The sequence below is a fragment of the Linderina pennispora genome (genome assembly GCF_002104995.1).
Source record: "Linderina pennispora strain ATCC 12442 chromosome Unknown DL89scaffold_114, whole genome shotgun sequence".
In the NCBI taxonomy this organism is placed as follows: Eukaryota; Fungi; Kickxellomycota; class Kickxellomycetes; order Kickxellales; family Kickxellaceae; genus Linderina; species Linderina pennispora.
Genome location: NW_024468362.1, coordinates 1 through 20,680, shown reverse-complemented (window position 1 = coordinate 20,680; position 20,680 = coordinate 1). Strand labels below are relative to the sequence as shown.

Genomic DNA, 20,680 nt, shown 5'->3' with positions numbered 1-20,680 from the left:
TCTCCAGTTGGACTGCAAGAATGGGCTCGCCAAGAAACTGCCGTACGGATTTGAGCTCCATGATGGCAGCATGTTGCCCATCTATCCAACCAGCAAGAAGCCACAGCGTGGGATGGTTCTGCGTGTCGCTGGTATGGTCAACACTGGTATCTAAGGCATGTGGTGCCAGCTAATGACAGCAAGCATCGGCATGTTTTTAATCTGTATGCTGTGCACATCCGAGGCACTCGAACCTATTTCCTTTTTCTTTTTCTTTTCATTTTCGCTAATCCCATTTGTTTCTGTCATATGATATGAAAATATAGCGATTTGTGCCCTTTGCTGCCTGGTTTGCAAAACCCCTTGAATCCATTCTTACCTACGCCCAATGTCAACATCAGAGAGAATCCAGGAAATCAAGGCCCGACTAGCCAAGCTGCGGGCTGAGGAACTCGAGCTCGAATCAGAGCTTGTCAAGCTCGAGGGACTGAACCAAAGGGAGGCAGCACATGTGGAGAAAAAGGATCATCTGGTCCCCGACGACATCCGGCGCTACAGCCGGCAGCTGCTTGTCCCCGAGATCGGAGTCCAGGGCCAGCTGAAGATGCAGAACGCCAAAGTTTTGATCGTCGGCACCGGCGGGCTCGGCTCGCCGTGTGCAATGTACCTGGCGTCAATGGGGATTGGCACCTTGGGCCTAATCGACCATGATGTTGTTGACAACAGCAACCTGCACCGACAGATCATCCACACAGAAGCGGCACGCAATGTACCCAAGGTTGTGTCAGCACACACATCTCTGTCGCGGCTTAACTCGTCGTGCAGAGTAGTTGTGCATGATGTCCTGCTCGACAGCTCCAATGCCCTGGATACTATGCGCGGCTACGACGTTGTTGTCGATGCCACAGATAATGCGGCAACGCGGTACCTGATCAACGACGCATGTGTGATGCTCAAGATCCCGCTGGTATCGGGCAGTGCCGTGCGGCTGGACGGACAGCTGACGGTGTACAACTACAACGGTGGGCCATGCTATCGCTGCCTGTTCCCGACCCCGCCGCCAGTTGAGACCTTGTCGAATTGCTCGGAGACAGGGGTCCTAGGTGTGGTGCCTGGAATCATCGGCTGTCTCGAGGCCATGGAGGCAGTCAAGGTAATCACAGGCAAGAAGCAGGAAGAGAAGCCCAACATGCTTCTGTATTCTTACACGTCGCAGCCGCACTTCCGCTCAATCAAGCTGCGGCCGCGCAAGCCCAGCTGCGCGGTGTGCGGCGATGCGCCAAGTATCACGGAGCTAGTTGACTATGTGGCATTCTGCGGCAGCGGACCAAATGATGCAGCGGCCGACCTACATATCCTTCAGGATCCCAGCCAGCGCATCTCGTGCCGCCAGTACAGTGGCGTTGTTCACTCAGGCCAGCCACATGTCCTGCTGGATGTGCGCGAGAAAGTGCAGTTTGACATCTGTCAGCTGCCCAACTCACTCAACATCCCTTTGGCGGACTTCGACAAGCGCCAGCAGGAACTGACGGATATCGTCGCCCAGGCCAATGGCAAGCCGATCTACGCGCTGTGCCGTAGAGGCAACGACTCGCAGTATGCGGTGCAGTACATCCGCAACAAGCTGGACTACAAAGAGTGCTATGACATTGTCCGCGGTCTGCTTGGCTGGCAGGCCGACGTAGACTCAGAGTTTCCCGCGTACTAGAATAGAGCTATTTATTTCCAGCCGTGGTAGAAGTTTGTGTGCTTGGCCATGGCTGTCTCTGCGTCGTCGTATGTCCAAAAGTCACAAAACATGCAGCGGATCTTCTTTGGCCGCTTGTCCTTTGCCGGCCTTGCTAGGACCTGGTTGCACTGTTTGTCGGCGGTGGTGTCTGGGTTGGCGGCTATACTGGCCTTCGTCTTCTCGGTGGTCGTCCGCAGCACCTGAGGCCGTCTCGATAGCAGCGACATTATATGGTTTTGTGGGATATGCGTGCGATGTGGGCTGCGAGAGCAAGGGAGGATAACTAGTGGATATTTACAAGAAAAAGAAGTGGCATTAGAAAATAGGGAGGGAGATAGTGGAGCAGAAGTTGCTGAAGAAGGAACTAACGCCGCAACGCTTTCTCTCGTTGCTGCCCACCAGAAAAAAGCACTCTGCCTTTCTAAGCGGCTCATGCAGTGGAATGTTCTAATGGAAAGGACATGGCCGTTCGTTCATGTGGCTAGAGTCTTTGCTGGCAAGCGCACTGGCACTGGGAGATCAGCTATATTGTCACCACCATGCAGAAATAACTTAGACGAAGCCCTTCTTGGCGGCATACTCAGCGTTGAGGATGCTGGCGCCGGCGGCACCCAGCACGGTGTTGTGGACCAGCAGAGTGAACTTGATGTGGAACACGGGGCACTCGCGGATGCGGCCAACAGTGACTGACATGCCCTCGTCGTTATTCCGGTCCAGACGCGGCTGCGGGCGGTCCGGCTCATCGGTAACGTGAATGACGTGCTTGGGCGCTGAGAAGCAGCCGAGCTCCTGGGCCTCGCACGTGTACTCGCGCAGGCACTGCTTGACCTCCTCGACCGAAGGCGGCTTGCCGGCAAACTCGACGCTGACGCACTCGGTGTGGCCGTCGATAACTGCAACGCGGTTGCACGTGGCCGACACCCTCATGTCGGTGAGCGGTGCGCAGGCCGACAGATCGCTGTTAATGCCGCCCAGGATCTTCTTCACCTCGGCCTCCATCTTGGGCTCCTCGCCCGAGATCAGCGGCACGATGTTGTCGAGGATGTCCAGCGACGCGACGCCCGGGTATCCGGCACCTGAGATCGACTGCAGCGTGGTCACGATAACACGGGAGATCGCGCCAAACTTGTCCTGCAGCGCCTTCAGCGGCACCACCAGACCAGATGTCGAGCAGTTCGAGTTGGTCACGATGAAGCCCTTCTGCAGGTTCAGCGACTTGCGCTGATGCGCAACCAGCTGGTAGTGGTCGGTGTTCACCACCGGCACGCACAGTGGCACATCCTCCACCATGCGGTAGTTCTTTGCGTTCGAGAACACCGCAAACTCGGCCTCAAAGAAAGCCTTTTCGATGTCGCCTGCCACCGCGGCGTCCAGCCCCGAAAACACAACGTCGCACCCGGCATAATGCGCCGGATCGCACGGCTTTACCACCATTGCCTTGACCTCCTCCGGCATAATGTCGCTCATCTTCCACTTGGTTGCATCAGTGTACACCTTGCCAGCCGAGCGCTCGGACGCACCCAGCGAGTGGATGCGGAACATCGGATGCTTGGCCAGCAGCACGATAAAGCGCTGGCCCACTGTGCCAGTAGCGCCGAGGACGGCGGCGTTGAGAATGCGATCGCTAGACGACATTTCAGTAGCTTCGAATTATGTTGTAGAGGAGATTTACACTAATCGAGAAAAAGAAAAAAGCAGAAGCAGTGAAGTAAAAAAGAGCAGAGCTGTGCGCTGCTCCTCAGCCTGCTCAAGTACTTGAGAACTCGGCGTCGTAGGACAAGGGCAAGGAGGCTCCGGTTGGTACCCCAGATAAACGCCCGCTGTTACTCACTACAGCCATGATGGATCGGCGAATGCTCGATGTGACTCAGCAATGGAGCCATTCGACGACTGACAGGCACAGCAGCATATTGGCAACAAGCAGTACCAGCAGCTGATAGCGCATATGGCCCGGGGGCAATATGGGAGGTGCCTGGAACCAGAGTACAATATATAAACAAGACGATATCCGAAAAGATAAAGATAGCGTCGATAGATACCTCACCCTTGCTGTACTCGATATGAAGCCATCCAGGCGAGTAGGATATTGCAAGTGCTGTCCCCAATACCGCTGCTACCACCTTTGATACCATGTGCTTTGTAGTTTCCTGACCTAATGGCATGGCTGAATCGCCAGAGTCTTGCCGAGAACAGGGTTTACAGTTGTGTGCTAGAGCCACTACTCGATACCTGGGCTTTCAGGAAGCTTGGGCGCTCGATTTAGCTGATTCTTGTGCAACCCATCGGATTCTTGAGATAAAGCATGCACAGCACTGAACTCTCACTCAGCGGGTTCAGTGCCAGCAATATAGACATTTAGGTTGAAAGCTTGCATTGCCCTTGCATAAAACCAAAGTTAGTGCACTCACATTCAAAGGCGGCTCTCCAGCCGAACTGGTGGCTTGATCTTATAAACAGAGTTGTTCATGACACCGCGGTAATTCCATACGGCCTCGCTTGGCTGCGTGTTGCCTCCAGAGTCCCAGGCACGGCACGCAATTGTGCAACCGGTTGGTACGTGGTCGATGCGGTATGCCCACAGAGTCCACGCCCACTGCTTCGCGCTCCAGTCACGCTGGCCATCCTTGCACTTTGTCTGCATTGTATAGATCCTTGCCAGGTCCCATGTCTTCCCGCCATCAAGCGACACCTCAACTCGGTCAACCGCACGGCCGCCGCCAGAGAACGCGTAGCCCTGGACTTCGAACGGCCGGCCAACCTGTAGCTCCTCTTCTGGCGCAGGGCGGCAAATGACGCTCTGGATATTGAGCTCCATTAGGGCTGGGAATTTGGGCCAAAACTCTGTGCAGTTGTGGGCATCAGCCATTGGCGGTAGGATCTTGTAGTCGAGTTTTTGGTAGAAGCTGTCAGACTCCACGTCCTGCACCCGGATGTACTTTAGCCATTTGACCCAGCGCGCGCCGATGATGCCAGGAGCAACAATCCGTGCGGGGAATCCGTGGTCTCGCGTCAGAGGCTGGCCATTCATCTCGTATGCAACCAACACCATGTTCAGCGGATTCATAATCCACTCCAGTGGAATTGACGACGCATAGTGCTTATCCTCCTTGGCATCGCCGAATCCGGCAAATTCGACGTGCTTGGGGGTCGAGTAGAACGGGTGGCACAGATCTTTTGGCACTCCAACGCTGACGAGCAGATCACGCAGGCGGCACCCGGTCCAGCGCGAGTTTGACGCCGTACCCGGTCCCCAGATGACGCCGTTGACAGGCTTGATTGCCTTGAGTCCATCACGGCGGTTTCCAGCACACTCGAGGACAGCAACAACCTCGAATGCAGGCAGCTTGGTCAGATCCGCGAGCTTGATGCTTGACGACAGCTGTGTTTTGGCGGGCAGCACCGCATCGACATCGACTTGCATTCGCCACGAGTCTCTGCAGAGGTTGGGAATGGAACCATGGTTGCGGCGGAAGTGGCGGTCTGTCGGCGTGATGTAGTGCTCGACCAGCTTTTCGAGCTTGGCCTCGGCGTTGAACGGCTCTTGGGCCCGGACCAGATAGTTGTCCAGGTTGCGCTCGTTCCAAGGCTCGTCAGAATACAGAGAGGTCATGGATAATAGATTGCGGTAGGGAAAAGGCGTTGAAAAGGCTTACTGAGGAAACAGGGGTAGGTGGTTTGGCTTAATCTGGGAGAGAAAAGGAGAACGGCGGGCGACAGTAAACACACCTTTTATAGGGGCGACACTACCCCCTGAGGTGTTTTTGTCTTGCCTGCCGCCCCCTTTTTCAGCTCTTTAGCGCGGCGACGTGCATTTCACGTGGACAATCCCCCTTTCTTGCGAAGTCGGGCATTTCAAATAAGCCATTCGCTTCGATTCGGGACAGGTTTCTCACGAACTCCCGACGGCTTTGACTGGCTCGCTCGATAGGATGACGAGCGATCAGGGGGACAGCACCCCTTTCTCAGCTTCACGCATGACTGCAGCTGCACAAGCGGATTGCCGCTTCTGCAGAATTTGCAATCAAGATCAACAGGATCAAGCGGCCCAACTCCGCGTTGCTGGCACACAATGGCAGAACCCTTGCCACGGCCAGGATGTAGTCTGCAGAGACTGCTAATTAATTACAAATGTAGAGTGTGGTAAATTGGATATCAAATAAAAGATAGTGCTAAATGAATGGTTACTTCCAGCGTTCCATGCATCCAGAGTGCGACACAGTAAACACCGCTAGCTATCTGCCAATGCCGCTACACCATGCCAAATTCTGACAGCAGCAGCCTGCTTGCACCTGCCTCCACGCTCCGGATATTTATCACACAGCAATGAAGATTAATCTACTCGTAGCATTGGCACTATCGTTGGGATCGGTCGGGTCCACCTCGCTTATCTCGACAAGGCCAGGGAAGGTCGAGCAGCAGCAACAAGAGTTTGTCAACTCTGCCCTGCCCTTGGTGGTCCTCGGCTACCTGCACGAAGTTGCCTCGGCATACCGCCAAGTACATCCAACCAGCATTGCCCGCCTTGATAGTCAAGCCATGTCGGAGTCTGCCGGCCACCAGTCTGAAAGCACTGTTCCAAATGCGGGTGAGCTTGGTGCGCTGCTGGCAGAGCTCGACGAGCTGGGCTTCTCGATCGGCTCGAGCCAGGTGGATCAGATGAAGAGCGTTATGAGCGAGATGCACACGGCATCGTTCCTCGACAGGGAGATATCGGCACCGGGCGAGGTTTTGCGGATCCACCAGTCGATTGCAGAGAACGTCGAACAACCCAAGTGAACTCTCGCTGAACGGCTGCGCAGAATAAGCTTATCTGCTCTTTGAAGATTCTTTTTGTGCAATGGACTGTCCACAGAAACCGCAGGACACCCGAGTCCAGTACTTTGGGTCTCTCAGAAATAGGCGGCACACAGTGTAGTCAGCAGGAAATCAGCAGCTATTAGCACAGATCTCTCTCCTGCTTGCTGCTCAGATTCCGCACATGATTGCCTGGTTCCAGACATCGTATTGCCAATAGCCGATTTGTAATCATACCTACCATGTCATGGAAATCAAAACGCCGACAGGAATCCGAACGAGAACCCATGCCTAGGGCGAATACACCTACTCAGAGCCAGGTACCGATCTGTGAGCTACGATGCCAGACTGTACATTTCACGAGCGAGAGAAGCGTGACAGCGATGTGAATTGCCGCCTAATGCCCATGGCCCAGATCTGATCCCTTCACGCTTTGCTATGGACACACCGGCTCTGCAATCTACCGCTCCACCGCCTGCATCGCTGTACTTTTGTCATCCAGTATCAGTAAACACAATTCGTAATCCGAGCCGCTGGCATATTTGTAAGCCTCCCTCCCAGTCTCACGATAGTTGCTCTGTATAAATTGAGAACGGCCTGCCGCATATCCCCGCCAGCCACACACAACACTACCAGCAACCATATAATCGCAACCTACACTTACCACAGTACTGCCTCGCATAGTATATCATGGCCCGCCCCAAGGTCTTTGTCGTTTTCTACTCCACCTACGGACACGTCCACACCATTTCCAAGTCAATCAAGGAAGGACTGGAAAAGTCTGCACTGGTCGATGTCGAGGTATATCAGTTCCCAGAGACCCTGTCCGAGAGCGTCCTCCAGAGCATGTATGCTCCACCCAAGCCCGACATCCCCGTCATCACCGTTGACAAGCTAGCCGAGGCCGATGGCTTCCTGTTCGGATTCCCAACCCGCTTCGGATCTGCTCCTGCCCAGGTCAAGGCGTTCTTTGACTCCACAGGCTCGCTGTGGGTCAAGGGCACGCTCAGCGGTAAGCCTGCAGGAATTTTCTTCTCAACAGCCTCCCAGCACGGCGGCCAGGAAACCACTGCGTTCTCGTTCCTTCCCGTTCTCGCCCACCACGGAATGGTCTTTGTCCCCGCGCTCTCCACCAGCGCTGGCAACCCGGGTGTCGACCAAGTCGCAGGCGGATCGCCGTGGGGCGCAGGCACGGTTGCTGGCAGCGACGGCGCACGCCAGCCCACCGAGTACGACTTGGCAGCAGCCGTTGCACAGGGCGAGAGCTTTGCGAATATTGCCGCGAAGCTGTCGGCGTAAATGCCTCAACCAATCCTACACACATTTCTGCCTCAGAACAGACGCGGAGACACATTTGCTGCTAATTATTTTTGCCTAATGGAGTTTTCTCAATCCACTGCGATGCGCGGTATTTTTGGTTCCCCAGTGCCTATTCTTGCTCCGAACATTCCTGATGCCCCTCACCGGTGTTCCTCACAGCGGCTCACCAAGCCTGCTCCACACCTCAGTGGATAGAGGGCAGAAGGACCTGCCACCATGCGCACTGACTGCAGCAGACGGTGTCTTGGCATATTATCATGGAACGTCGGTGCATGCCAGCTGCCTACATTTATCTGACACCACATATTGCATGAACTATGAGGAAAGGCTGCCAGTAGATGCTGCCAGTTGATGTTGCCATTAAGTTCTGCCTGCAGTGGTCCAAACGTATATAAATCTCTCGACACCAGCCGTCCATTTCTACAGAATCTACCAACATACACAATCCTAATCTGGGCACAGCCGCTCCAATATTCTCTGCTGTTCTCTACCACCTCTCCAGTTCTACCTACCAGCACCTTCAACTAGCTACCACCTAATATGGTCAAGGTTTACTTCGTCTCTGCTGTGCTTGCCGTGGTTGCCCTGAATGCATCCGCCAACGCCGCTCCACTTGGTGGCACTGACACCGATGTATCTGCTGCAATCTTCTCTCGTCCGCCAGTCGCTCACCCCTGGGGATTCAACGCCGATGTCTTTGGTCATCTGCCAAATGGTGTGAAGCACGTTCTCTTGGCCAGGTCTGGCATTATCCGTCGTGATGACGATGGGAACATCACCGGCAACGACGATGACCATGCCAATGGCAGCGATGATTATGATGCAAAACCCGCCCTATCAACTCAGCCTGAGCCAGTCCTAGTAGCTCCTGCCGCTATCCACCGTTGCCCGCATCCCAAAGGGAATACCAAGGACAACAGTGGTCACAGCAACGTTACAGACGATGAAGATGGCAATATTGAGCACCAGGGCGATGTCAGGGACATTTATGTCAGTGGGGGTCATGTCAGCGACGGCAATAACGCAGGCAATGATACGGACAGCGGCAACTAGGTTGGCAAGTCTGGGTTTGGCCATGTCCAGTTCACCAGCTCTTCGATATAGCTGGTTCACTTTTTGATTTTGTGTGATTTCAAAATGCGAATCTCGTTAAATGTTGGCACGGAAGCTGCCTGGACGCATTATAATCACTCCTGCTATTGTCTACAGCCCAACCAGCACTGCTAACGAGGCTGACAGGGTCGCCTGCTCATTATTGCAACTGTTGAAAGAAGCCCGTGGAATCTGCTAGCGACAAGCATCATCCCTACCTGATGCAGACCACCAAACATCACTCTCACCTTCGATCCTGGTATAGCAGTGAGCTGGTATCTGTGCTGCGGTTGAGATAGGCTGAGACTGTGCCTGGTACCTTCCCGATCCCTATCCCTACACATACTTCTCCCATTACCCTGGAGCCATTGACTACACAACTACAGCTTCCTTGGGTCGGTATGTCGTGACAACGTTCACGCCTACATATTCTGCCGACACATGCAGTGGTATCTACAATGCCAAGTAGAGTGACAGCGCAAGCCAGCGTGCTACTACAGCGACGTATCAGAGCGTGAATCCGATTCTCCTCATGGATGTTGCGTATACTGCTTTAGACGACTACATACCTTGTCCGCAAGCGCTGCCAGACAGCCCGCGAGTACCGTAGACAGAGGCGGAAATTGCTGCTCAGGCAGCGAAGATTTCGCTGTCGCTGCTGACAACTTCCGTGGCGGCAACGTGGTTGACGATGCAGACACTGACTATGACTGAGTCTGGCGGCACAGCCTGAACATTATCTCTTAGCTTTCTGTAAAAATCCCAAGAACATCACTAAGCACACATGGTCGGTGTGTGAAATGTGTGCATGTGGCATTGGAATATTCTCAGCTTGGATGTGCTCACATTTGCTCTGGGCAAATGGCTTCTAGAATTCTAACCTAGTTCCGACAGCGCGCGCTGCCAAGACCGATAGCCACAAGCTCAGCCAGCAGTCCCCATTCAGCTAGTTAAATAGATACCGACATCCGCTGCATATGTGCTGACAGTGAGCTGCGGAAATTCGCATGAGCTTGTATCCCTAACTGGTTTGTGATACGGAGCGAGGGTCCCATTTTGGAAGAAATCAGTAGGTCGTTTCCGTTTTGCTGTCAACCGAATGTTCTGTGCTGCGTTGCCAACAACCTGCCCCTACCAGTCTCCCAGTATGATGCTACCAGGACCAGGGGCACTCCTTGCGCCAAGCCATTCATACAGACTATATAATGGCTGGGCTTGCGGTGCGGTTCTTAGCCCATCATCCACTTCAATTACCCGCCAACCCCATGCAAACAATGCTCAAGTTAGGACTCGTCTCTGCTCTTCTCGCCGCGGTGGCCATCCAAACGCACGCTCAAGAGAGCGCACATGCTACCATTAGTGGTGTAGCTAGTGCCAGCAGAATTGGCGAACTTGGCGATATCGTGGAGAATGACAACGAAATGTCGCTATCGTCTGGAGTTGATCGCGACCTGTTTTATATGATGGAATATCCACTGGGAGTCCTGGCCGATGCCCACTACAAGCTCAACTTTGAGGTTGTCAAGACCAAGAGCGACGTCGGACCTGCCCGTTACAACGTCAATGTGGATGGCGCGTGTGCACAGTATACACCTGAGCCATATACTTATACATACTTCGTCCCTGAAGGTTACACCTCCGGCCCCTATTATATGGGCAGTGGATATCATAGCAAGGGTGAGGAATCGGATACGCGCTCCTGGATACCTGTTACTCGTACCCACACGCCTCATTACGTAGATATTGCATGCAGCGGTGCTTACCAGGCAGACTATAGTGACAGCGTTACCCAGTATACTAAGACAGTCGAGTACGCAAGCCAATATCCAGGTGGGCTCTTCCGAGAACCGTTTACTGCATTCGAGGACAACCAACCCCCGGCTTGGTACTCATGGTATTCATCAGGATACTATAGCGATAGATCAAGCAGTGACTACGATATTTCTAAACCCACGCCGACTGGATATGGGCCGACATCGTCTGCACCAGTGACTCCAACCCCTCCAGTCAATGAGAAGCACTTTGAATTCAGGTAGAATTTTTCTTTGTAGTGCCGGCAAATAAAAATATCGAATAAATGAGAGCATGGTTGCCTACTCGTCCATATATGTCTTGCCACGTGTTTGTATGCTAGCACGAGATGTGGACGTGGCAGGGTGTGCTAGGATAGGCTTTTTTGTATAGGTGACGTGTCAGTTTTTGAGGAAATCAAAAGGGGTTTCTGCGTTGCTGTCAAATGAAAGTCAGCTCAACTATTCGTTGTCTTCATACAGTACCACCAGCATAGGGACGCCTGCACCGATATATTTAAACAGGTTATGTAATGCACGTATTAATAGGTGGCTGTCGAATTTTCATTTGTTTCAAAACTCGCCAATATCATGAAAACAGTGCTAGTGTTTAGTTTCGCCACTGCTCTTCTCGTTGTGGTAACACTCCACACGCACGTTTAGGAAGCAGTCGTTGTTAGCACTTTGGATGCATCTTCTGAAAACGACCAAGCAATATTTGATGCCCAGCACTATCCATGTGGAATTCTGGTTGATGCCCAATACAACATCAATGTGAACGGCGCGTGCGACAGGTTTATTCCTGAACCATGAACCTACACTTATTTATACTTCAAAGACTGCACAGCGGATTCCTATTCTATGGACAGTGGATACAGTAGCGACCAAAGAGAGTTAGGTGCTCGTTCCTGGGTGGCTTCTACACGTACAGCTACATACAAATATTCGCATGTGAAATGCAATGGGGGCATATTTGGCTGCATATAGCAACAGTACTAGCCACTACATGAAGCCAACCGAATACTCGAGCCATTCTGCATATTGAGCTTGTTGATCAGGGGTTGGCTGTATTCGAGGATAACCCGGATCCGGCCAGCGGTAGTTGGTACGGTTCCAAGTCTCGTAGAGCTGAGTCAAGCGAGGCGGATCACGATATTTCTGGGTTCACACCAGCGAGTGAAGAATCGAGGACATCAGGGCTTGTGGCCATAGCACCTCCCCTCGGTATGAATGGGTATTCTGTAAGCGAGGATGAAGAAACTAAAGCGGTTCCAACATCTATTGCTGTTTGGGAGGTCCTTTATTGCCCTTTTGGTGCATTAGCCAATGGCGATTACAAGCTCAATATCGAACTAGTCGGGACCAAAAGCGATATCAGACCTGCTCACTACAGCATCTACATGCACGGCATATGCACTGAATTCACACTGGAGTCCCACGAGTTTGTTGACGATATTGTCGTACCCTATTAACCAGACTATGATTTCTTGGCAGCCGTGAGTAGCGGCGAAGAAGTAAACTGGCCAAAGTACACTTGGATACCATATATCTCTACAGGGACACACCATTAAGTGGATCTAGAAAGCGGCGGTGTGTATGGGGCTGCATACAGCGACAGCATAAGTCAGCACACCAAGACAGTCGATTTTGCGAGTCAGAAACCATTTCAACTTGCTCACTTCGCATATTCTGCTTTCGAGGATGACCAATGGCCGGTGTATTATCAGACTTATGCCGGTGGCAATAATATGGCATTGAGTGAAACAGAGCTAGATACCGTCGAACCCACGCCAACTAGTGCCGATGCAACCCTGCCTGTGCTCGAGACGCCGACGCCCACACCTCATACCAACGGGGTACATGCCGAGCTCTGATAATTATGTGATCACTGGATCAGCATACAAGATAGCAGCTTCGTGCACAGGAATTCAGGATCAGTTTTTTCCTCTTGCTTATTGCATACAGCTTTTGCTCTCTTCAATTCAGCTATTCATTCTCCAAATTTCTAAAAAATGTTCAGCCGTCTAGGTGCTCTCACAACACGCCGCGCAGGTGTTCGTCGCGGGCTGGAGGAGTTTTTCGAGAAGGGCCAGCGGCTGCCCGTGAAGCAGGATCCGACGGGGCGTGCGTGGGCGGCGAGCGAGCTGCGGCAAAAGAGCTGGGAGGACCTGCAGAAGCTGTGGTATGTCGTGCTGAAGGAGCGCAATGTGCTGGCGAGCCAGGTGGAGGAGGCGGCGAGGCTGAAGATTCCGCCGCAGTTTTTCTCCAACAGGAGCCGGATCATAAAGTGCAAGAAGACGATGGCCAGGATCAAGACGGTGCTGAATGAACGCCGACTGGCATGGGAGAAGACCGAGCAGGCGAAGGAGGAGGCCGAGAGGCAGATGCGGATGAAGATCAGGGCCGCCAGGATCGGCGAGAAGAAGCCGGAGGCTGTTGCCGCGGAGACTGCTGCTGCCGCCGCCGAGAAGGCGCCGGAGCCAACAACGGTCTGACGCAGCATTGCAATCGTCTAGAGCAGGTTACAATAAATCGAGCTGTCTTGCACATATTGCCGATATCTGTGCATGCTGGAAATGGATGGCTTCGGTGACTTGTTATTTGGACAAAGAGATAAACATAGAGCTATGTAGCAGGGGTTACGCCCGGTTGGCCTTGTAGAAGTTGATCAGGCCGTTGGTGGACGAGTCGTGCGAGCTGACGTCGTCCTGGTTGGCGAGCTCGGACAGAATGGCCTTGGCCAGGCGCTTGCCCTCCTCGACACCCTCCTGGGAGAAGGTGTTGACGAACCAGATGGCACCCTGGGTGAAGATCTTGTGCTCGTACATGGCGATGAGGGCTCCAAGGGCGAAGGGATCGATGACCTTGTTGACGAGGATCGAGTTGGTGGGGCGGTTGCCCTTGAAGGACTTGTGCGGCACCAGGGCGTCAATCTCGGCCTGGCTGGTCAGCTTGCCCTCCTTGAGGATCTCGGCGCGGGCAACCTCCTGGGTCTTGCCGTTCATAAGAGCCTCAGGCTGCGCAAAGTAGTTGGACAGCAGGATGTCGTGGTGCACACCGCCACGGATCGGGTTCAGAGTGTGCGTGGGGGCAATGAAGTCGCACGGGATCAGCTTGGTGCCCTGGTGGATCAGCTGATAGAACGCGTGCTGGCCGTTGGTGCCGGGCTCGCCCCAAATGATCGGGCCGGTCTGGTAGTTCACCTCACGGCTGTCGCGTGACACAAACTTGCCGTTCGACTCCATGTCGCCCTGCTGGAAGTAGGCCGAGAAGCGGTGCAGGTACTGGTCGTACGGCAGCAGCGCCTGGGTCTCGGCGCCGAAGAAGTTGTTGTACCAGATGCCGAGCAAACCCAGCAGCACCGGCAGGTTGTCCTCGAGGGGCGCCGTGCGGAAGTGGCGGTCCATGGCGTGGCCACCCTCAAGCAGGGCGTGGAAGTTGTCGAAGCCAATGAAGATGGCGATCGACAGGCCGATGGCCGACCACAGGGAGTAGCGCCCGCCGACCCAGTCCCAGAACTGGAACATGTTCTTCGCGTCAATGCCAAAGGCAGTGACGCCCTCGGTGTTGGTTGACAGAGCAACAAAGTGCTTGGCGACGTGGGCCTCCTAAATATTGGGGTAGCAAATTGCGTGTCATCAGTAAATCGTTCTAGGAAGCGTGCGTGTGGAGTGGTGCCCAGTGTCTTGCAGCAGCAGCAACACGCCTTCTGTGAAGAGCATGATTGCCTGTCCCTCTGCCCCACCGGACAAATTGGCCCAATGCGGTGGGCTGAGGATTGGGGGACAGAAAAAAAACAGGAGTGGTCCGGCAGGCGGATATTGAAACAGAGCGCCTGCGAGATAATGCAGTAGTACTTACGTCCTTGGCGGTGGCCAGGAAACCAGTCCTTGGCCGACTGGGCGTTGGTCAGGGTCTCCTGCGTGGTGAAGGTCTTGGACGCAATGATGAACAAGGTCCTGGCCGGGTCCAGGTTCTTGACCGCCTCGGCCATATGCGTGCCGTCAACGTTGCTCACAAAGTGGACGTTCAGCCCAGGCTGGCTAAACTTCTTCAGGGCCTCGGTCACCATCACGGGTCCCAGATCAGAGCCGCCAATGCCGACGTTGACGATATCGGTGATGCGCTCACCAGTGTATCCCTTCCAGGCGCCGGAGCGGATCTGCTCCGAAAACTCCTTCATGTGCTCCAGCACCGCGTTGACCTCGGGCATCACGTCCTTGCCGGACTCGTAGATCGGCTCGTTGCCGACGTTGCGCAGCGCAACGTGCAGGACCGCACGGTCCTCAGTCACGTTGATGTGCTTGCCCGTGAACATCTCCTCGCGGTACTCCTCCAGCTTGGCATCCTTGGCCAGATCAAGCAGGAGCTGGAACGTCTTGTCGTCGATGCGGTTCTTGGAGAAGTCGACCAGCAGCTCGGTCGAGTGCTTGCCGTCGAGCGACGACAGCTTCAGCGTGCGGGAGTACTTGGAGAAGCGCGATGCGTCGGACTTGAACAGCTGGCGCATGTCGATGTCCTTGCCGGCCGCATCGTAGTAGGCCTGGAGCTGCTTGTAGGCGTTCAGTTCGGTGGCGAGAACCATGGTCAAAGAATGTATGCTAAAGTCTTTAATAGGAAAAAGAGAAAGAGAGAGAGAAAAACTAGTTGAGAACAGAGGAGTTGGAGCACAAATACAGCGGCGTGTGCGGGCACAGCAGCTTATATACCAGCAACCATGGCGCTTTTGCTGTTGGAGTGGGGGATGGAGAAAAGCGTCTCCTCCCCCACTCCTGGAAACGCACTCTCGCACTGACTAAGCCGCAGGCGGCTGCTTTTCTTGAGATCCCTTGGCCGGCACATTCTCTGCCAATTGGTACACAGCGCGCGCCAGAGCCTACACGTCTGTGCTCATATCGAGGCGCCATCACCAGGTCCGCAAAGCGCCGAGTCTGCTCCAAGGTGGGACGATTGTCTTTCCACGGGAGCAGCCGCTGCTGCTACCAGAAATGGCATCTAGCCCGCTCGCGCATTCACGCGGGAGTGCCGACAGCCGCAACGAGGATTAGAAATATGCGGTCAAAGCATGGTATAAAGATAGTGGAAGATTATTAATGTGAAAACTCGCTAGTCCATCAGCGATCCGCCAACGTTGCCGCCGTAGCCATGCGAGTACTGGGGCTGCTGCTGCTGCTGCTGCTGGAACTGTGGTTGCTGTGCATAACCAGACTGGACGGGCTGGACTGGCTGCGCCTGTGGGACTGGCCCTCCAATGACGGCGGCGGTCGGCGGTGCTGAGTAAGCGTACGGGTTATACGCCGGCTGCTGCGGTGGTTGCTGCTGTTGCTGCTGCGGTGGTTGCTGCTGCGGTGGTTGCTGCTGCGGTGGTTGCTGCTGTTGCTGCTGCTGCACCGGTCCCTGGTACTGCTGGTGCTGGCGCGGGGGCTGGCTGTATTGCTGGTGAATCGGCGGCTGGCTATACTGCTGCGGGGCGGTCTGGATAGGCACAGAGTATGGCATGTTGGTAGAGGCCACTGGTGGCGGAGCCGCGCTCATGTTGCCTACCGATGCCGGGTGGTGATAGTACTGCTGCTGTGGCTGCTGCTGCTGCTGCTGGACATACTGCGGCTGGGTGACGCTTGCCACGGTGCTGTTGTAGCTGGTGGGCTGGCTGGGCGGCGGTGCAAACGGCGGCGGCGCATATCCGCCAGCTTGTGCCTGCGACACATACACTGGCTGCTGCTGTTGGTGCTGGTGATGGTGCGTAGCCTGTGGTGCCGGTGCATAGGAGCTCGATGAGGCCGGCGCATGTGTGGTCCCGTAGCCAGTGGTAATGCCTGAGTACACGTCGTTGGTGGCTAGGGAAACAGGAGCAGGTGGGGCTGCCGCATGGGTGCCGTAGCCGCCGTAGCCTGGCTGGAAGTTCGGGTCCGCCGGGTTGGTCCGCCGCTTGTTCTCCATTGACTGGCGGGATGCCGCGGAGGTGTAAGGGTCAGCTGCAGGCGCCTGTGCGAGGGCATATTGGTGCGGAGCCATGCTTGTCACATATTGCTGCTGCTGTGGTGGCGGTGGCTGGTATCCTTGGGTAGCAACGGGCGGCGGCGCGGATGCCTGGGCTGCGACTGGAGGCGGTGCGTACTGCTGGGCGGCGGCTGATACTGAGGCTGCGGCTGCTGTTGCGCCTGGTGGGCATGCACATGCACAGGCGGCTGGTGGTACTTGTGGGCCACGGGCTGCTGCTGCTGCTGAGGTTGGCTGTACGTCTGGTACATTTGTTGTTGCTGCTGCTGCGGCGGCTGGTACATTGGCTGCTGTGGCGACGAGTGGACAACCGGCTGCGGCTGTGGTGGCTGGTATCTTTGCTGTTGCGGAGACTGGTCAACCAACGGCTGCTGGTACTGCAGCTGATGTTGCTGGGGCGGGGCATTGGCCCTCTGTGCATTCAGCGTCATTTGGGCTGCCTGGTCCGCCAGGTGGTCAACCTCAAACGCCCGGTTATTCTGTGGCACCTGCGCATACGCCTGGGCAGCTGGTGCTGGCGGCGGTGCATACTGATTCAGCCTCTCCCTCAGCGCGGCCTGCTCCCGCGCCGCCTTCTCCTGCCTGGCCCGCTTCACCAGCTGCTCGCGCTGGCTCGCCCGGCCCTCAATGTACTCGAGGAGATCCTTGTGCGGGCGCTCCAGGATACTGTACATGTTCTTGTAGTACTCTGCGCCGCTGTTCATTCCCTGGGCGACGATCTTGTACGTTTGCACGGCCTCCAGCAGCTGTGCCTCCACAGTGGCCTTGCGCTGCTCGGCCAGATCCCACTTCTCCTGCACACGCCGGGCCTCAGGCGACTCCATCATGGTGCGGAACTCATCGGAAAGCCGCTTGACCAGCTGCTGTTGGCGCGTCATCGTCGACTGCAACCGCTGAGTGTAGGCGTCAAACTTTTGCAGCTCGCGGTTGAACAGTTGCTGCAGCTCCTTGCCGCTGGCAGACTTCATCAGTGTGCCGGCAATGTCATCGTCCTTGACAACACTCTTCAGGTCCCGCAGCGTCGTGTGTCGCTGCTTCTTGACCTCATCGAGCTGCTCCAGTGTGTCCTGCACGGTCTGCACGTGGCCCGACAGCCCCACCGGCTGGCCCTGGCCAACGTCCAGCAGAGTCTCGCCGCCGTCCGCCCTGGCCGCCCCGCCAAAGTCGATGTCCTTGAGCTGCTCTAAGAGGGCGCTGGTGACGCCCTCGGCGCCATTCTGCAGCGTGGGCAGCCAGGGTGCAACCAGTTGACGGTACTTGTCAAAGATCGTGCGGTCCATAGCGGTGCCGTTCTCGAACGACCTGCGCTGCTCCAGCAGAACGTCCCGGAAGAACTGCGATGCTACTACCGATGGCTTGTAGCCAGCAAAGGCTGGGTCAGCCGAGTACTCGGCAAGAACCTGGTCGCTGGCCTGCTGCTCCTGGTCCAGCATCTGGCCCAGCTCGGTGATTCTGTCCTTGACGCGTGTGCGCTGGGCATCTAGTGTCGCCCGCACCTCGGTTAGCGGAGCCGTGCGCTCCTGGATGCTCACGCCCTGAGCCAAATCACGCACATCAGCGCTGGGCTCGGCCAGCTCGGCGATGAAGCCGCCAGAGCCAGACCGCTTGTTGCCAGGGGTGGTGGCTGCCAGGTACCGCTTGAACCGGTAGAGGATGTCGGGCATCTGCATGAACGCCAGCGCAGCCTGCAGCTCGCCGTCGGCCAGATTCACCTTGTCGTCCTCGGTCCGGATCAGCTTGGCCTTCTCCTCGCTGTACATGCTGGAGCTCTCGTGCACGGACATTGGGATCAGGCGCTCAAACAGATCAGGCCCGACAATCCGCCGGAGGTCGTCGGGCGAATACATGCTGTCAATCTTCATCGGCGCCACCACATTGGCGCCCTCGACTGCCGGCAGCGCAGCAAACGACGGAATGGACTCGTTGTACACCATGTCGTTGTCGCGGTTCATCTGCTTCAGCTCATCGGCGGCCTTGGTGCTCATGCTCTTGATGGCCTCAGCCAGACCCTGCGCCGAGCCCGTGTTGAGGTCGTCTGTCAAAGCCTGCGTGGCAAAGAAGCTGTCAGAAAACTCGCCTACAAGCCGTGTCGCCTCGCGCAGCAAGGTCTCGGCCTGCAGGAGCCTGGCAATGGCCATGCCGTGCTTGCCCTTGGCGTCGTTTGCCCGCCCCTCGTGGTACTGCACATATGCCATATAGTACTTCAGTTTGGTCTCTGCCAGCTGCTGCCACCCGCGCGGCAGCTGGGTGGCTATCCATCGCCGGGCGCAGGCTGTCGCACAGCGTTGCATAAGCCAGCACCGCCTGCTGCGCCAGCTTGGACAATGTCGCATCCTTCTTGCCGTCGAGCCGGGCCTTCTCCACCACGCACTCTTGCGACTGCGCATGCATTGCATTGGCACAGTGCATTGACCGACTCTTGCTGCAGGTCCAGCGAAGGAGCGTGCAGAAAGTTCTCGCTGATGTAGTGGAACCGGTCGGCAGCGATCTGGAAGTACGTGCACGCCAGAACCAGTGACTCGGATTCGGGTCGACGGCTGGCGTCAGAATAGAGGGTTGCGGCATGCATGCCCACAGCCGCGCCCAGGTTGAACAGAACACTGGCCTTCTCGAACGCCAGCGAGTGCTGCAGTGTGGTTTCATGCGTGAATGGGTCCGTCCTAGTTGTTGAGAGAAATCCGGAAAGCGGGAGGTGAGCAGAATATGCGAGCTTTGCATCCGGTGCTGGTCCACATGATTAAACAGGAGACAAAACCCTCAGATATAGTCCCGCCGCCCATTTGTCATCCTTGGCGCTCCAGGGAATGCGCCGGTTAGACTACACAGCGGTTATGACAATGCCAAGGAGCAGGAGCCGCTTTTTTTTTATCCACTTACCATTTGAACGCGACTTTGACGCCCTGCTCGTTCACCGGAAACCGCGGCTCCAGCGTCTCCAGATGCGTGTAATACCGGTAGATGAGGTCCCTGCCAGTGTTGTCGGGCCCTGCGCCGCGCATGTCCTGGCGCATACGCTGCAGCCGGTTGCAGTCCTCGCTATATGCTTCCGGGTCCTCCTGGTACTGGGTGCTAATGTACCGCTTTAGCGCTCGCGCCCAGTCGACTTCGCTGGTCTGCTTGAACGGAATAGCAATACACGGCGGACGGTCCATTTGAAGGGCTCTGTACGATTTTTTTTAAAATTGTTGAAGGTGAAGAATAAAAAGAAGCTGGTGTGGAGAAGGAGACAGGGTATTTAAAAAATGCCAGCGAACAAGCGAGCCTTTACTGCCCTCCACACGTCAGCAGGCCCTGCCTGAGAGCATGATTTCCCTCCTTTTCTGGCCACCCACTCTTGGCGAGCTCACTAGACTGCAGCGGGATGAGGGGCGCTGGCCGTTTCCGTATTCCCAAGTTGCGCATTCCGCGTTCGTGGTTGGCCTTGACATGCACCAGACCCGAGTCACGCACAGAGGCTACATGGAGCATGTGCAGCAGCTGAACAAAGACGTTTTTAATGTAGGGCTGAGAAAAAAAGGAGGGCTAGTGGAAGGAGGTAGGGGAGGGGAGGGCTGGAGAAGCCGAGACATGGGACGCCCAGTGTGCAGATGCGCTCAGACGAAGGCGCAGGGATTACAACACGCATATCACATCATGGACGCTGCCGCCACATCCTCAGCAATGCTCGAAGAAACCGGCGCATTCGAGGCACCCGCTGCATTCCCAATGGCGCCCTCTATGTGTGGGGGCACCATGCTGTGGGCCGCCGCCATAGCCGCCACCGCTGGATTGAACATGCTGTCGCTCATCTGCGCTCCAGATACCATTGGCATCGGGCCGGCAAAACTGACAGCAGCAGCCGCAGCAGGGTTGCCCATGTTGCGCATGGCCTGCATACTCTCCTGCCGCTGCCGCAGCATCATCAGCTGTTGCTGGACAGCTGCACTCTGCGCTCCGCTGTTGCCACTGCCAGCTGCTATCATCTGTTGTGTTTGTT

General features: G+C 55.7%; 6 protein-coding genes across 6 annotated transcripts; 5 read left to right on the top strand and 1 right to left on the bottom strand.

Annotated features, from left to right (window-relative positions):
• Window positions 1–3,437: 3,437 nt before the first annotated feature.
• Window positions 3,438–3,994, bottom strand: DL89DRAFT_42272 (uncharacterized protein). Its single transcript, XM_040891645.1, has one exon. The coding sequence runs from the start codon at window positions 3,868–3,870 to the stop codon at window positions 3,532–3,534; it is 339 nt and encodes a 112-aa protein (XP_040739200.1). The 5' UTR covers window positions 3,871–3,994; the 3' UTR covers window positions 3,438–3,531.
• Window positions 3,995–6,011: 2,017 nt separating this feature from the next.
• DL89DRAFT_272603 (uncharacterized protein) lies at window positions 6,012–6,563 on the top strand. The gene has a single exon (XM_040888997.1). It carries the CDS (start codon window positions 6,032–6,034, stop codon window positions 6,482–6,484), a length of 453 nt encoding a protein of 150 aa, XP_040739199.1. The 5' UTR covers window positions 6,012–6,031; the 3' UTR covers window positions 6,485–6,563.
• A 572-nt stretch (window positions 6,564–7,135) lies between these two features.
• Window positions 7,136–7,847, top strand: DL89DRAFT_272602 (flavo protein WrbA). Its single transcript, XM_040888996.1, has one exon. The coding sequence runs from the start codon at window positions 7,193–7,195 to the stop codon at window positions 7,799–7,801; it is 609 nt and encodes a 202-aa protein (XP_040739198.1). The 5' UTR covers window positions 7,136–7,192; the 3' UTR covers window positions 7,802–7,847.
• A 515-nt stretch (window positions 7,848–8,362) lies between these two features.
• On the top strand, window positions 8,363–8,875 carry DL89DRAFT_297643 (uncharacterized protein; the record flags this gene model as incomplete). Its single annotated transcript, XM_040890755.1, has 1 exon — window positions 8,363–8,875. The coding sequence occupies one exon, from the start codon at window positions 8,363–8,365 to the stop codon at window positions 8,873–8,875; it is 513 nt and encodes a 170-aa protein (XP_040739197.1).
• A 2,420-nt stretch (window positions 8,876–11,295) lies between these two features.
• DL89DRAFT_288477 (uncharacterized protein) lies at window positions 11,296–12,578 on the top strand (the record flags this gene model as incomplete). The annotated part of the gene is given in 6 exon segments (XM_040889923.1): window positions 11,296–11,343; window positions 11,368–11,498; window positions 11,717–12,161; window positions 12,181–12,200; window positions 12,262–12,294; window positions 12,317–12,578. 6 exon segments carry the CDS (start codon window positions 11,296–11,298, stop codon window positions 12,576–12,578), a joined length of 939 nt encoding a protein of 312 aa, XP_040739196.1.
• Window positions 12,579–19,525: 6,947 nt separating this feature from the next.
• Window positions 19,526–20,680, top strand: DL89DRAFT_42250 (uncharacterized protein; the record flags this gene model as incomplete). The annotated part of the gene is made up of 1 exon (XM_040891644.1): window positions 19,526–20,680. A coding segment is annotated over exon 1 (673 nt), but the record flags the coding sequence as incomplete, so codon positions are not given.

What these genes read in the sequence shown, in the direction of transcription:
- DL89DRAFT_272602 (XM_040888996.1), top strand. Translation starts at nt 7,193, where the DNA reads ATGGCCCGCCCCAAGGTCTTTGTCGTTTTCTACTCCACCTACGGACAC.
- DL89DRAFT_42272 (XM_040891645.1), bottom strand. Translation starts at nt 3,870, where the DNA reads ATGCCATTAGGTCAGGAAACTACAAAGCACATGGTATCAAAGGTGGTA.
- DL89DRAFT_272603 (XM_040888997.1), top strand. Translation starts at nt 6,032, where the DNA reads ATGAAGATTAATCTACTCGTAGCATTGGCACTATCGTTGGGATCGGTC.